Source organism: Medicago sativa, chromosome 2 (assembly GCF_051527215.1).
Source record: "Medicago sativa cultivar Bolivia chromosome 2, Bolivia_mono, whole genome shotgun sequence".
NCBI classification, from domain to species: Eukaryota; Viridiplantae; Streptophyta; class Magnoliopsida; order Fabales; family Fabaceae; genus Medicago; species Medicago sativa.
In genome coordinates this window covers 65,511,079-65,525,570 of record NC_140750.1, presented here as the reverse complement: position 1 = coordinate 65,525,570, position 14,492 = coordinate 65,511,079, and the positions used below count along the sequence as shown (strand labels likewise).

The 14,492-nt window shown below is 32.8% G+C and overlaps 2 protein-coding genes across 2 annotated transcripts; both read right to left on the bottom strand.

Annotated features, from left to right (window-relative positions):
* Positions 1–6,657: 6,657 nt before the first annotated feature.
* Positions 6,658–7,424, bottom strand: LOC146949766 (defensin-like protein). Its single transcript, XM_085745756.1, has 2 exons — positions 7,268–7,424; positions 6,658–6,991 (listed from the first exon to the last, which is right to left on the bottom strand). The coding sequence occupies exons 1-2, from the start codon at positions 7,323–7,325 to the stop codon at positions 6,831–6,833; spliced, it is 219 nt and encodes a 72-aa protein (XP_085601882.1). The 5' UTR covers positions 7,326–7,424; the 3' UTR covers positions 6,658–6,830.
* Positions 7,425–10,499: 3,075 nt separating this feature from the next.
* On the bottom strand, positions 10,500–14,032 carry LOC146949765 (uncharacterized). Its single transcript, XM_085745742.1, has 2 exons — positions 13,762–14,032; positions 10,500–11,051 (listed from the first exon to the last, which is right to left on the bottom strand). Exons 1-2 carry the CDS (start codon positions 13,967–13,969, stop codon positions 10,738–10,740), a joined length of 522 nt encoding a protein of 173 aa, XP_085601868.1. The 5' UTR covers positions 13,970–14,032; the 3' UTR covers positions 10,500–10,737.
* Between the last annotated feature and the right edge of the window lie 460 nt (positions 14,033–14,492).

Here is a 14,492-nt window from a genome sequence, read left to right as displayed (position 1 = left end):
AGCCCTATCTCGTTATAATACGGGTGTATAGAGTGAAAATTGTAGAAGAAAAACTACGACGTCATTTTTGGAAGGTATACTTGTTAGTCAATGGCTGCTTTATTTTTTTAGTACAGAGTTTGAAATTTCAATTTGAGTAGAAATTCTTTGTAATAATCATGTGTTCCAAACTGAAATTCTTTGTGATAATCATGTTATTTTCCAAAAATAAATAAATAAATAAAACAAATGCAATAATATGCATCCCCTTCAAAAAAAAATGCAATAATATTGAAGTTGACTGATTTATATAACATAATCCCAAACGTGCAAAGCCCCATAAAACACAAGTTTTTTTTTTATAGAATATGCTCTATATAATCTTTAAAGACAACACCAAAATTAACTATCATTATAACACAAAAATCTAATAGTTTTTCTAATATTTAATAAAAAATATAGTTTTTAAAATTTAAATATAATAGATACCATAGTTAAAAGAAACTCCATTACATAATCGAAAACGTAGTTGAGAATACAAGATTGTCTTGTACTGGTTTAGAGGAAAGAAGAGAGATAAGTATGCGAGAAATTAGAAATTCTCAACCTACATTGAGGATTAGAGGAAACAATATTGTATTTGTACGGGTTTGTATAACATAATCGGAAACATGCAAAACCTCATAAAACCAGTGGCGGAGCCAGGAAATTTATGGAGCTGGGCAAAAAATTTATGGCAAATTCACATGTTACATAATATATAAACAGTCATAAATCAAACTAAAAGAGGTTCCTCATTTTGTCAACAAAAAGTGCAATTTAAAATAGGGTTATTAATTGAAATTGACCATGTAATATACGTGAAGTCTGAAAAATTAACCCTGTAATTAAATAACATGTATTCTGAACATGTAATTCGAGATTTTTATTATATATAACCCTCTAATATACGCGAAGTCCAAAAAAGCAACCAAAAGATTGAATTTTTTCATGATTTCTTAGAGGCGAGTTAAGAACGTTAAAATATGGGTTTACACAGAAAAAAATTTAAATTTTCGACAAACGACAAATTAATTATGAATTTTTAAAGTGTCAAAAACTCAAAAAACAAAACAACGGAAATGCCGACCTATAAATCGAATTTTGAGCTCATTATTTGCAGAGATATCTATAAAAAAATACATAAAAAGGATCGGTAAAGTTTCATAGCATTTGAAAGTCGTTTAAATTTATTTTAATTTTTCAACCAAAACGTGCAAAATTGAAAATTTTGTTCCGCGTAAGCATATACTCACAAGTCAAATTTAGTTCCCTAATTTTGTAGGCATGACTAGAACATGATAAGAACCTTCACAATGAAATTTTGTAGTTTTTAAACGAGATACAAATTAATTATAAATTGTTTAAGAAAATATCTCTATTAAGTTATTTGATCGTGAACATAAAAATACATTAATTGAGTGTGGATTAAATATGTAAATAACAAAATCATGTATATTTGGTAAAAAAAAATTATATAGAATATATGTAAAATAGATTATATGAGTGGATATTTGATGTCACATTATAATAGGTAAGTTAACACACAAAGGACAACCTATTTTTCTGCTAGTTTCCGACTTTTTAAAAAATATCCACAATTTTCCGACTTTTTAAAAAATATCCACAATTTTCAATGACATCAAACTCTATTTTAGACATCAAACCCTATTTGTTAGCCTTGCCGTAAGTCCTCTAAGAGAACTACATATTGTTAGATCTTCCATTAGTACAACTAGAACAAATGAAAGCTCTTTAGTAGACGAAGGTGAGCGTACGTACGGTTACTCTTTCTCTCATATTCAGATTTGGATTTAGAGAAGGAATCTAAGAGCTCAACCACACAAATGACACATGTAGTTTTTTTTTTTTTGAGGAAAAATGACACATGTAGTAATCTACGAGTAAAATGGTAAATTTCATTATCTACCTATTTTGAGGATAAATAAAGATGTAATATTCTCCCGTCTCATATTCAATTCTTTCATTAATATCAATTTCGATGCGATGCACGCGATAATTTATATTAATGTTACTATTTTGTTTTGTTAAAGTATTATATAATATTTTTGTCGACAATTATACGTTGAAGGTTAAAAAGACTTTTTTTAAGGAATTAAACCAATTTATGTTATCCATTAAATACAATGATTATCCATTTCGGAAATTTCATTTGTTTGTGACGGAGTAAGAGAAAGAAAGAAAGAGATCTGACATGACTATTGCAGAAGCTGTTGTGGTTCCATTGGACCTACTCTTATTCGACTCCAGCCTCATTGTTAATCTCTTTCAAGAAATATGGTATGTGCTAGCAAGACGTTGTCAAAGAATTTGTGCATAAGTATAAAACGGGTGATTGTAGAACTGTACTGTTGTGTGGTTGAAACTTGTTGTTTGGTTTATTGATTAGTGGGTTGGAGTTAAGATGGAAACATACACGGACGGCGAAACTTTTTGTTTGATGGGTAAAGAACATGCAATCATGATATTGATTAGCTTATTGGATTGGTTTTAGCTCGGCGCTCGAGTTGCCTTGTTAGTACTATAACAGTGATGAAGAAATCGTCAAAGTTTATGTCGGCGGCAATTGGCTCTGAGTATCTTCTCCTGGAGAGAGGTTGGGTCAAGGATGAAAGCACGTTAAAATTAGGTATATATACCGCAATAATTTACCTCTTCCATTATGGTTGGCTCTTTTAGTAGAAGAAACACGTTTTACAAATTATTAGCTCCTAAGGAATATGCAACTTCCATAGGGTTGACGAAGGGTGTTGCAGTTTTTACTTTTGGTTTGGCAGTTCCAGCGTCATGTAGGTCTTGATTTTATTCCCACAGGCAAAGCGTTCGAACCCGGCCAAGGTAGCCCTACGAACAACCCGAGGCTATGAATGACAAACAACAGTCGATGTCGAGGGTAAAAATGACAAACAACAATAGATACCAAAATCATGCATAGATAGGATTTTGATGAACTTAAAGTTGGCATTTATGTATGTTCAACATTCACGTAACACTGGACCTTGGATATATTATGCATTGTCCCTAGCAACTGAGCTAAGCTCACGAGGACAATTCTTATGTAGTATTGTATTTGTGTATGTTTAGTTTTTAATATAATTAGAATAAAACTTTGTATTGGTAATCTTAAATTGACTAAAAATATTTTACTTCATCACATGTTTTTCAATATATATATAGAAAAAAAAGTATTCAATTATCAACCGTACTACAAAATATTTTAAATAAGTGACTTCAATAATAATTTCAAATTGTTTGGTTTAACGAGGCAAGTATGAGTGTGGTTCTCACTCCCCGTTCCATCCTCGTACTCCATCACCGTGAGATTTTATCTTTTGTTCCCATCCCCGTACATACGGGAAATATTCCAACATAAGAATATATATTCAATATTATCTTTATGATAAATTTCAATTTATTTATAAATTTCAATATTCCAACACCTTTTTTTGTTTAACAATACATCTATACTATATATAAAGGGAATACTACATGGGTTTAGACTAGTTTTTTCACTTCCAATTATACGCTTAAACAAATTTGACTATAAGAGTGTTATTTTGTTGATGTCATTTAAAAAGATAAGAATGTATTTGTTATATTGTCGATATAATTGAAAAATATAAATATATAAATTTATGATAAATTTCAATTTATTTATAAATTTCAATATTCCAACACCTTTTTTTGTTTAACAATACATCTATACTATATATAAAGGGAATACTACATGGGTTTAGACTAGTTTTTTCACTTCCAATTATACGCTTAAACAAATTTGACTATAAGAGTGTTATTTTGTTGATGTCATTTAAAAAGATAAGAATGTATTTGTTATATTGTCGATATAATTGAAAAATATAAATATATAAATATAGTTTGTTACATCTATAATTCTATAACATAATACATAGTTTTGGACTGATTTTTTCACTTCCAATTATACCATTTAACAAATTTGACAATAAAATGCTATTTTGTTGTTGTCATTCAGAAAAATAAGAATTTATATTATATTTGTTATATTGTTGGTATAATTGAAAAAGATAAATATAGTTTGTTAAAATATGAAAACATAAAATATTTATTATCTATACCTATAATTTTAATCAAAATCAAAATAATTTTAAATCAAAATTTTATAAAAATAACTTTTCATAATTATACGTACTAGCACAATAAAAAGAAACGACAGACAGGTACGAAGTGTAACAGCCCGGTGGGCCCCTCGCAAGGCACTGCACCCCCCGCACTGCACTGTTACTCACAAGCTTAATCACTAGCCCCCTCACCATACTAGTGTTTTTGCCTCCCGTGGGAATCGAACCTAGTACCTGGGGATAAGTACTACTTCAATGCATTCTCACTACCAATTGAGCTGTAGCTCAATTGGTAGTGGGAATGCATTGAAGTAGTACTTATCCCCAGGTACTAGGTTCGATTCCCACGGGAGGCAAAAACACTAGTATGGTGAGGGGGCTAGTGATTAAGCTTGTGAGTAACAGTGCAGTGCGGGGGGTGCAGTGTCTTGCCTTGCGAGGGGCCCACCGGGCTGTTACACGAAGTGCCCATCTAAATACTAGTACATATAATATAAATATGGGTAGTGTTAACTTGTGCCCTTAAGAATCTATAAATGGAATTAAATCATAAATTTTGTCTTGAAAAGATAAGATTTTAAATTTCTATAATATTGGATGCACAATTTTCAACAAAATATTTCTATCTTTCGTTTCTTTACTGCCTTTAGGGCACAAGTTAGCATTTCTCTTAAATATTTAATGTGCACTAATTGTTTTTAATATTATATGTTCAATAATTAGACGGTACAATTTTTTATACTCGCGTGTTTGTAAAAGTGTCTTTTATTTTACACATTTGTGAAAAAAAATAAAAAAATAAATATAAATTATATATGAACACAAATTAGATAACAAATAAATAATTAACTTTTCCTTAAAAAATAAATAAATAATTGTGTTGATACTCTCATCTAATTTCAAAGTGATAAATGATATAATTATAATTCTTTTATAAACTAATATAACCTTGTTAGATTATTTATAAAAAAAAAAATAGTTATTGGAAAGAAAACAGTGTATAATGTAATAAGGGTTAAAATTGAGAATAACTTTGTATTTGTAACATATATTGTTTATTCTCACATGACATCCATGACTGAAAGAGACTTACTGAATACATGAAGTATGATAAAAATAAGTATTATTTGAAATATGTATTGGTGGTTCGTGCATATAGTTGTTGTTGTTAGTGATTAAAATAAATGACTCAAAAAGTCATATTTAATACAAAAAATGTGACATGTATGTATTCTTTATTAGATATATCGGTGGTTCATACATGTAGTTTGTGAATGAAATACATTATTCCAAGCGTATTACTTTTCCCACCCTATGTCATTCTCGCGCGCCCTGCGTTTTTGACCAAAATGACCTTGAAGTTTCCGGATTTCATAATCCGAACTGGTGTTTTCCTTTGTTATAGGGCGAAAAAATGAGTTACGGATTTTTCCGGATTTTGTAATCCGGAAACTTCAAAAAAATAGTGCGCGTTACATGATTTTTTCGGATTACATAATCCGAACACCCCATAAACACCCTTTTTCAAGGGAAAAACTGTTCGGATTATATAATCCGAACTGTATCAACACAAATTATAAACATGTTTGTAACATGGATAGTCATTTTAGGGACAATATTAATCTTCCTAACTCTCATCCTTCTGTTTTGGGTCATTGATACCTGTTCTTAGTCAAAAATCGGGTTTTTGGGCTACTTAATCGGATTGCTTCGAAACTTCCCCAGAAAATCAGAAAAAATTGAAGTTCCATGACTCCCTTAGAAGAGACTTCTTATGGGACTCCGCCCCTCAAAATTCAAAATTCCATCATTTATACCCATTTTTCATTTTTTTTTAAATTTTTCATATTCTCAGAAAAATCCGAAAAAATTTGCATTAGTTTTATTTGATTTTTAGAATTTTTTGGTGGTATTTTTATGATTTTATTTGACAGGTTTTTACCATTTTTTACTTAGTTTTTTTTTGTTGTTTTTAAAAGCAAAACTCAAAACTTCTGAAATGTAAGAGTCTGATGGCTGATTATACATAAGAGTTGTCCGGATTTTAGAATTCGAATTGTGAAACATGAATTCGGATTATGAAATCCGAACTGCACAAGGGTATTTTTGGAAAATTTATAGGGTGCAGGAGAAGACCATAGGGTTGGAAAAGTAATACTCTTATTCCAAAGTCAAGTTTATGGCCCATTTGTTATAACCTTTTTAAAAATATATTTTTATATAAATAGAGAGGCTAGGTCCTCCTTGCCATCAGACTATTCTGCTCGTTAGTGGTTTGCCCCATCGAAAACTCTACGTTCCGGAACATGTGAAAGGCAAAGAAAGACTCTTGTCTTTCAGACTATTCTGCTCGTTAGTGGTTTGCCCCATCGAAAACTCTACGTTCCGGAACATGTGAAAGGCAAAGAAAGACTCTTGTCTTAAATCGCGACGAATCTGATAATCATGATTTTCAAGTAAGTGTGTTCTAATTTCATTAACAATTCTCTCTTGATGATTTAATTCTTATTACACCCAAATGTAGGAAACGAAATTATTGATTAATATTTATTCCATATGATAAAAAGTGCATAACTAATACGTTATGCACGACATAACACACATGTTATTCATTTACTTATATTACAAAGTCTTATCCATTTATATATGCCCTTGCATGCATACTGGTGTTGGAGAAAATCCATGGATATTCATTTAACAGTTTCTAGTGCACCAACATCGAAAGTCATCCCTGCACCTGCCGCTAAGTAAGTGTTCTTTGGTTTTGCAGTGAAAGTCACAACCACCGAAGCATGGTCCCCTGTATGTGTTAGCCAAATTCTCACAAGTAGCTGCCTCGGTCACCATAATTTCTTCTGCATCAACAAGATAGCAATACAAATATTGGATTATACATAGATGTTTAATTTGTCTAATTGAAATGAAAGTGTGTTTTTTTAATGCCGTTTTTTTACGTCAAATGAGGTGTATGTATAACGAAGACAAAAGTAACACTAGCATATATAGAATAAAATTACTATCCTTAAGCTAGAGAATTAACGTAACATTGTATACGATCCTAACAGCTAACAAATAATGTCACAAATGCAGTACATTATTAAATAATATACTAAGAAAGATGACTTAATTACGTGCAACAAAGAGAACGAGGAAGAGGAAGCATAAGCCAGCTAGTGATTTCTTCTCCATAGTTTGATTAGATTGATGAATATATATAAATTTAATGACTCACGGTCACTTATGTGTTATGTGTGTGTTTGACATATCTGATTATTATAGTAAGGCACATATATATAGCCCATGGAGCTTGACTAGTAAGAGCTATCACAAAATATATCTGACATTGAAGAGTTTAAGAAGATAGAAGAAATCCGGAATGGACCGACATGGCAGCAGATACTGAAGAGGTGGAAACGGTTAGTGGAAATGCGCAGGATAAATGGGGAAGGCATTGCTCTTCTCTAGTCACTTATGAATATATTTTTATAGTGGGGACACTATTTAATAGGACAGTGTTTTGAAAATACAATATGTCTTCTATTTTTCACTAATTAGGGGTGTAACGGTTCGGTTTGGATTGGTTTTCAGTCAAAAAAATGTCCGAACCGATGAAACCTTCATCGGTTCGGTTTGGTTTGGTTTCCACTGTTTTTCAAAAAAGAAACCGAACCAAACTAATCGGTTTGGTTCGGTTTGGATTGGTTCGGTTGATCGGTTTGTTAAAAAATACAATTAAAAAAATTCATATTCTTAGAAAATATTTCATACAACTTTTGTATAATTGTATTTCATATTTTGTTTTTTCATGTTCTCTATTTTTCAAACAACTTTTTATAAATAACCTTGCTCAATATTTCATACATATGATCCAAGATTCATTCATCAATCATTCTTTAAAAACAACTTCATCAAACTCAAATATTTCAATCATCCATGATCTATACATGCATCATTGATCAACAAACACAAAAATTCCAAAAAGTACACCCCAAAATTAAAACATAGTCAAAATAACAAATCCATGCAAACTAAAATTAAAACATCCTGAAATTTAAACATTATGAAATTATGGTCTCCATGAAATTAAATAAAAACATCAAAACTAAATCCAAGATGAGAGAAAATGAATGTATTAAAACGTATTTTATGTTGGACTTTAATTTTGAGGCTAACCATAAGTTTGTGTGAGGTAGGATAATATTAGTAAAATAAGGAGTGTGGTTATCATCGGATTGGTTCATCGGTTTCACGGATCTCAAAATGAAAAACCATGAACCAAACCAAACTAGATCGGTTTCAATTGGTTCGGATCGGTTTCAAACCAAACCAAAGAAGGTCGGATAATTTTTCGGTTTGGTCCGGTTTGGACTATCAGTTTCGTTGGTTTAGTCCAAACCGCTTACACCCCTATCACTAATACTTCTAGAAGATAATTACTAAATAATATTTATATAATGCTAGTTTCCATATTTATCACAATATTCCACATTGTATTTCTACTTTGATCAATAATGAAAAGCTATAAGCTTATTTCTTTCAAAAAAAATTACTAAGTAATATTTTTTTTCTGTCAGAGTAGATGAAGTAGCAAATATCATCATAAACTCATGCATACAACTTGAAGATCTGGAACGAAGATTACTAACCTAATTATATCGACATTGTAAGATGGCTTACGACTCGGATGATTGAAACTATTTGGAGTTCGTATTATAAAAAGTAGGTTTCTCAAATAAACGGATATCGTCGTTTCAATCTTATATTTTTGGCTTATTTGATCCATTAGTCCCTTAAATAATTTCAAATTTTCATTTTGATCCTACAATTAATAAAACGTACGTTTTAGTCCCTCATTTTTTACTCCGTTTGCCAAATAAATCCCATCCGTCAAAACAATTGGTTTTCCGTTAGTATGTGTCCACGTGGCAAAAACTTCATCTTCTTCATCAATCATGTTCATAAATTCATAAAAAACTTCATTCCAATCCCAAAAAAAAAAAAAAACCAGAAAAATAAATTAAAAAAAAAAATGGATCTATTTCTTCTTTCCTCAGCACAACAACACAGAAACACAAAACCCAATTGAGTTTATCTCCTTCCCTATGCTTTCCATTCTTCTTTGTTTCCATCGTTTTTTCCCCCTTCTTTTTATGTTTTTTCTTATTCTTGGTTTGTTCCTAATTGAGTTCTAATTAAAGCATAAAAACCTTTTACTTCCTCCCTTATTCTCCTTTCGATTGACCCAGAGAGTGTTAAATCTCAAAGAAATCCAATTCCTTTTTCTTATATCTTTGATTCTAACTCAAAGGAAGTGGATTCATACCCATTTTTCATACGAAATAGGTTTGAATGTTTCAATTTATGCAACTTCAAGTTTTAATTCCAGTTTATGCACATTTGTTTTTGTTCATAAACGATTTTGTTTTCAAGTTTTTCGATACCCATTTTCCAGATTATGGATTTGTTGGTTTAATTTTTGTATTCAAGTTTGCAATTCCAGTTTGTTTAATTTTTGTTTTCAAGTTTGCGATGCCATTATAGATTTCCCTTTTCAATATTTTTTTTTTCAAGCTTATGCATTTGTTGATGAATGAATGAATGAAAGAAAGGAAATAAAAATTCTTCTTTGTGAGAATGAATGAATGAAAGAATAAGAAATTTAGGATCCATGGCAGTGTGTTTGTTGAGAAGAATGAATGTTGTTTGTGTTTGTTGTTTGTTGCGTTGATGGCCGTGATGGAGGAATATTGGTTTTTTGATGAATTTTGATTTTTCTGGGTTTTTCTTCGTGAATCCTATGAAGATGATGAACACAAGAACACAAGGGAAGAAGCCAATTTTCTGGGTTTTTTTTTGCCACGTGGACTCATACTAACGGAAAACGAATTGTTTTGACGGATATGATTTATTTGGCAAACGGAGTAAAAAGTGAGGGACTAAAACATCCGTTTTATTAATTGTGGGACCAAAATGAAAACTTGAAATTATTTAAGGGACTAATGGATCAAATAAGCCTATATTTTTCTAGTAATATGTCAATATTAGCGAACGAAAGCTCAACCAGAGACTTTAAAGTAGGAAAAAGTCTTAAACAATGAGATCCACTATCTCTTCTTCTTTCTGATAGTAGCTGAAGGTTTAACAGGTTTAACTCAGAGTGGTTGAGAATGGCGCTTTCAAAAGTTTTAAAATCACGTAGGATGCGAAATTAGTGCCCAAGTCTTCTTTAGGCTTGCCACTGTTTTCATTAACCTCCCATCTGAGGGAGGCAACTCTGTTTCCTGTAACTCTTCTTAAGACAAAGAAGGTTGAGGGAAACATCGATGTCTCTTATTGAGTGAAAGGTGGAGAAAAAAATGCCAGTGATGTCAAATGGATTTCAACTTGATAAAATAGAGCGGAAAAATTTAAGGCAACATATTGGTGACTATAATTATCTAAAAAACCACAATATGGAAGCATCCCATAACTATACAACACCATAAACGATTATTTAAGAAAGCAAATCATCCAAACTTGAGATAAGATAATTGGCTTTATGATATGTCGCTAATGGGAAAAATAACTTTACTTCCAGCTGAAGCCTTCTTTGTCTGCCATCTCACAGGAATTTTTCTATATTTGTGGTCAATGTTGCTTTGGGCACAGCACCAATAACTGTATCTTTCTTTTCACCGTTCTTGAAGAAAATGACAGTTGGAATACTTCGAATCCCATACCGAGTAGCAACTGAAGGACTTTCATCAGTATTGAGTTTGTAACACTTGAGCTTACCCGCATATTCCTTTGCTAGCTCATCAACTATGGGATGAATCATGCGGCAGGGACCACACCATGGAGCCCAGAATTCGACCAACACAGGAATCTCAGATTCTATGACAAGGGATTGCCAATTTCCATCAGTAATAGAAGCCACTGCAATATCCAATAAAACATAAGTTTAACTACACTAAAAATTTCACTCATACAAGTCTCTGAAAACAAATCAGAAGATAGTTAGAACTTTGATCACAAATTACACATTTACAGTGATGCAAAATCCTGAACTGCAAAACATGCAAATCAGATGATAAATGCATCAAAAAATTGAAAAACATAAATGGCAGCTCAGTGAGCCAAGCTCCCATCAGTTGCAGTCTGAGTAAGGTAGATGCACAGTCTTAAGCATACAAGCAGAGAGGTTGTTTCCAATATTTGAATCTGTGACCTCAAGGTCACATTGGTTGAATCAAGGCAGACTCTCTAAAATACAAAATACTACTAAAAATATATGTTCAAGTTGGATTATAAAAATGAATTTTTTTTATTTTTTTATTAAAATAAAAATAAAATCAGAGTTCTGGTTCTTGTTTCTTCGGCTGGGAATCACCAAAAGCTATACCATTTTAGCATGCTTATTGAAACAACGCACACAAATACAAAGTAAGATATTGGTCAAAGGATTGTGAAAAGTAACAGCAATCACATCATACGATTCATACCTAGTTACCAACAAATACTAGTATTAGTACTCCACCAGCACATCAATCCTGAATGCTTCAAAATCTAATAAATTGATCTAGATTATTAAGAGTTCTCATAATTTATCGTTACTATTCTCAAAATGATTGTGAAACTAACACCATAATTACTTCTAGGGAAATGATAACTTGTGCCCTTGGGGTACAAGTTTAGAAGCTAAACATAGAAACATCTCTTTTAATTCTATTTTTAGTTTCTTAACTTGTGCCCTAAGGGCACAAGTTAACATGACCCTTACTTCTATAACACGAAGGCCTAAATTAATAAGGTAGTAGCTAAAATCTACCCTTCCCGAGAAGACAAGGAGCTCCCCTCTGAAGATGGTATTGGACCGCTCGACATTCAATTTATCCTTTAATTCCAAGAGTTCCAACACTAATACTCATAAACAGCTTCTCTGATTCTCTCAATCAATGGGGGTGGGACCATCTTTATTAAAGGAAGTTCTATTTCATCAATTTTAACACAAACTTCTTACCATGTAATTAGACTCAACACAAACTTCTTCACTATCCTGTCGTATAACTCATCTAATCAACGAGGTCGATTTTACAATAAAAAGTAAATGAGATGAATCATCATATATGTCAGTTATTCAAGGGAAAGTAGTCATCCATTCAAGAGCATGTGAATTGGAATCTATAAAGTTTCATGCTAAGATACTACAGAAGGCTGCAAAGGAGAGCAAAAAAAAATAAAATAATTATAAGAGATATAAAGCTAGAATCGCTCGAATTTTGGTCCAAGAAAGCCTTTGTCCATAACTATTAGAGTAAGCAACTACAAAAATAACAGACCCATAAAGTGGCATTTAGTGAAACCAAAAACTGCATAACATGCTTAGGTATCTAATCTTAGTCTAAATGCATTCCATTTTTTCTATTTGCCCATGGTTAACAACTTCACCTTATGTGTGATGATGTTCAATGAGCTAAAGCCCCAAACCAAATATTGGGAGCTCAACCTAACATTATGAATATTAGGCCAAATATTGTGAACCCACCCAGAAGTGTCTTGGTGACACTGAACAAAATGGCTTAATTTCAATAAATATTTATTTGGAACGTGGCATGTTTTGAAACTATTAACTAGTTAGGAATGTATTTGGCATGTCGCGTAAGTTGCCAGTTTGTATGGCTCTTAAAGAAAAACATTGTTGAAGTCATGCAGTGGCCACGCGGGTAAAAAATTAGCATGCGGGTACAAATTCACCTGACGGTGACAACACCTCGTGAAAGGCATTGGTCCACGTGGCTCTTTTAATATATATATATATATATATATATATATATATATATATATATATATATATATAGTGCAATGTAGACTCCTCCTGGAAACAACCTCTTGTGTAAAACAGGGTAAGGCTGCGTACAATACACCAAATGGTGGGACCCCTTCCCGGACCCTGCATATGCGGGAGCTCTAGTGCACCGGGTTGCCCTTTTTAGTGCAATGTAGACTCCATGAGGCTCCATGATAGGAATAAGGAACCCAATCTTGGTGTTTCCTCGACACCTATAATTGAGAGGCCTTTCAATGTCTACAATTGAAGACACAACACCCGTGCCCTGCTACTCCAGTCTCATCCTAGGAGGGAAATAGAAAGGGGGTGAGGGGAGATTTAGTTTCAAGGGGGAGAAAGTGGTGGGATTTGATATGTAGGTGGTAAAGCAATATAGTTGAGCATGCGTATATTTCATGTGTTTCGGATTATGGGCCTGGGGCCATTTCACCTTAGCTGGGTATTCCCGTCAGTTAATGTCAATGTTATATTTCTAGCTTCATTCTGAATGTTTGTTTGCTAACAAATTGACTAAAAGAATGATACACTAAAAGGGCAGCCCGGTGCAATAAAGCTCCCGCATACGTAGGGTCCGGAAAGGGGTTCCAATACGTACACTAAATTTCAGCTTTTAAAACTCTAGCAACTGGGGGAAAAAAATCTAGGTGACTTACAAAACTAACGGAGGAACTAATTTGTCATTGGTATGAAAATTCTTACTCACAGTCACATAGGATCACATAAACCAATCACTTTCAACAGATCTAAAACAACAAAATTTCAACATCAATTTTAAGTTAAGATTAACCGAACCCTAACCTTCAACGGCTGTGTTATCACGAGCCTCACACACGACGGTTCCACCGCGACGAACAACATTCGAGGCGGATTGACTCCGCAGACGAGTGGCGGAGACTTGTCGGAGCTTGAGGCCGGTGTATTGAGGAAACGCGGCAGTGCTCCGGCGAGAAGCGACGATAGTCGGAGAGCGAATAAGGGAGAAGGATTCGAGTTGTACGGTGGCCATGATTGCAGAGAATCGTAGCTCTGGAAAGTGCGTGTGTGAAATGTGTTGCAACTGTGACCGAGTGAGAGAGACCAGCGGCGAAATGTTTTTGTTTTATAGTATCTGTTGTTTTTATTTGGAAGATAATATTGTTTCTGTGGACGAGGATCACTTGCAATGCAACTCCGCTAGCTAATATATTCCACAACAATATTTTGGGTTTAGTAATTTTTAGTTAATCAAATCACACAAAATCTCTTATGTTGATCTAATGGTGTTGACTTTAGAGTATATTTCTCCCCCAGGTCTCTAATTTGATTGTATTTGGATGAGTTAGTTTAACTTTTTCAACTAAAAGTTTGTTGAATATGTTAACTAAACTAAAAGTTAAACATCTCTCGACCCAAATGCTAGCCTAAAGTTCTTGTTGTGTTAAATTCTTGGAAGATCTCTTATTATTAAGGGTTTTGTTAGAAGCCACGCATGAAGGTGTTTTTTTAGCAATCCACACCTCAAGATGTGATTTTCACTTTTTAGTTATAAC

Excerpts from the sequence above, each read along its gene's own strand:
- LOC146949766 (XM_085745756.1), bottom strand. The coding sequence starts at position 7,325 with ATGGAGAAGAAATCACTAGCTGGCTTATGCTTCCTCTTCCTCGTTCTC. Across the intron at positions 6,992-7,267 it reads CCTCGTTCTCTTTGTTGCAC|AAGAAATTATGGTGACCGAG; the intron begins GTAATTAAGTCA and ends TTGTTGATGCAG.
- LOC146949765 (XM_085745742.1), bottom strand. The coding sequence starts at position 13,969 with ATGGCCACCGTACAACTCGAATCCTTCTCCCTTATTCGCTCTCCGACT. Across the intron at positions 11,052-13,761 it reads TGATAACACAGCCGTTGAAG|TGGCTTCTATTACTGATGGA; the intron begins GTTAGGGTTCGG and ends TGGATATTGCAG.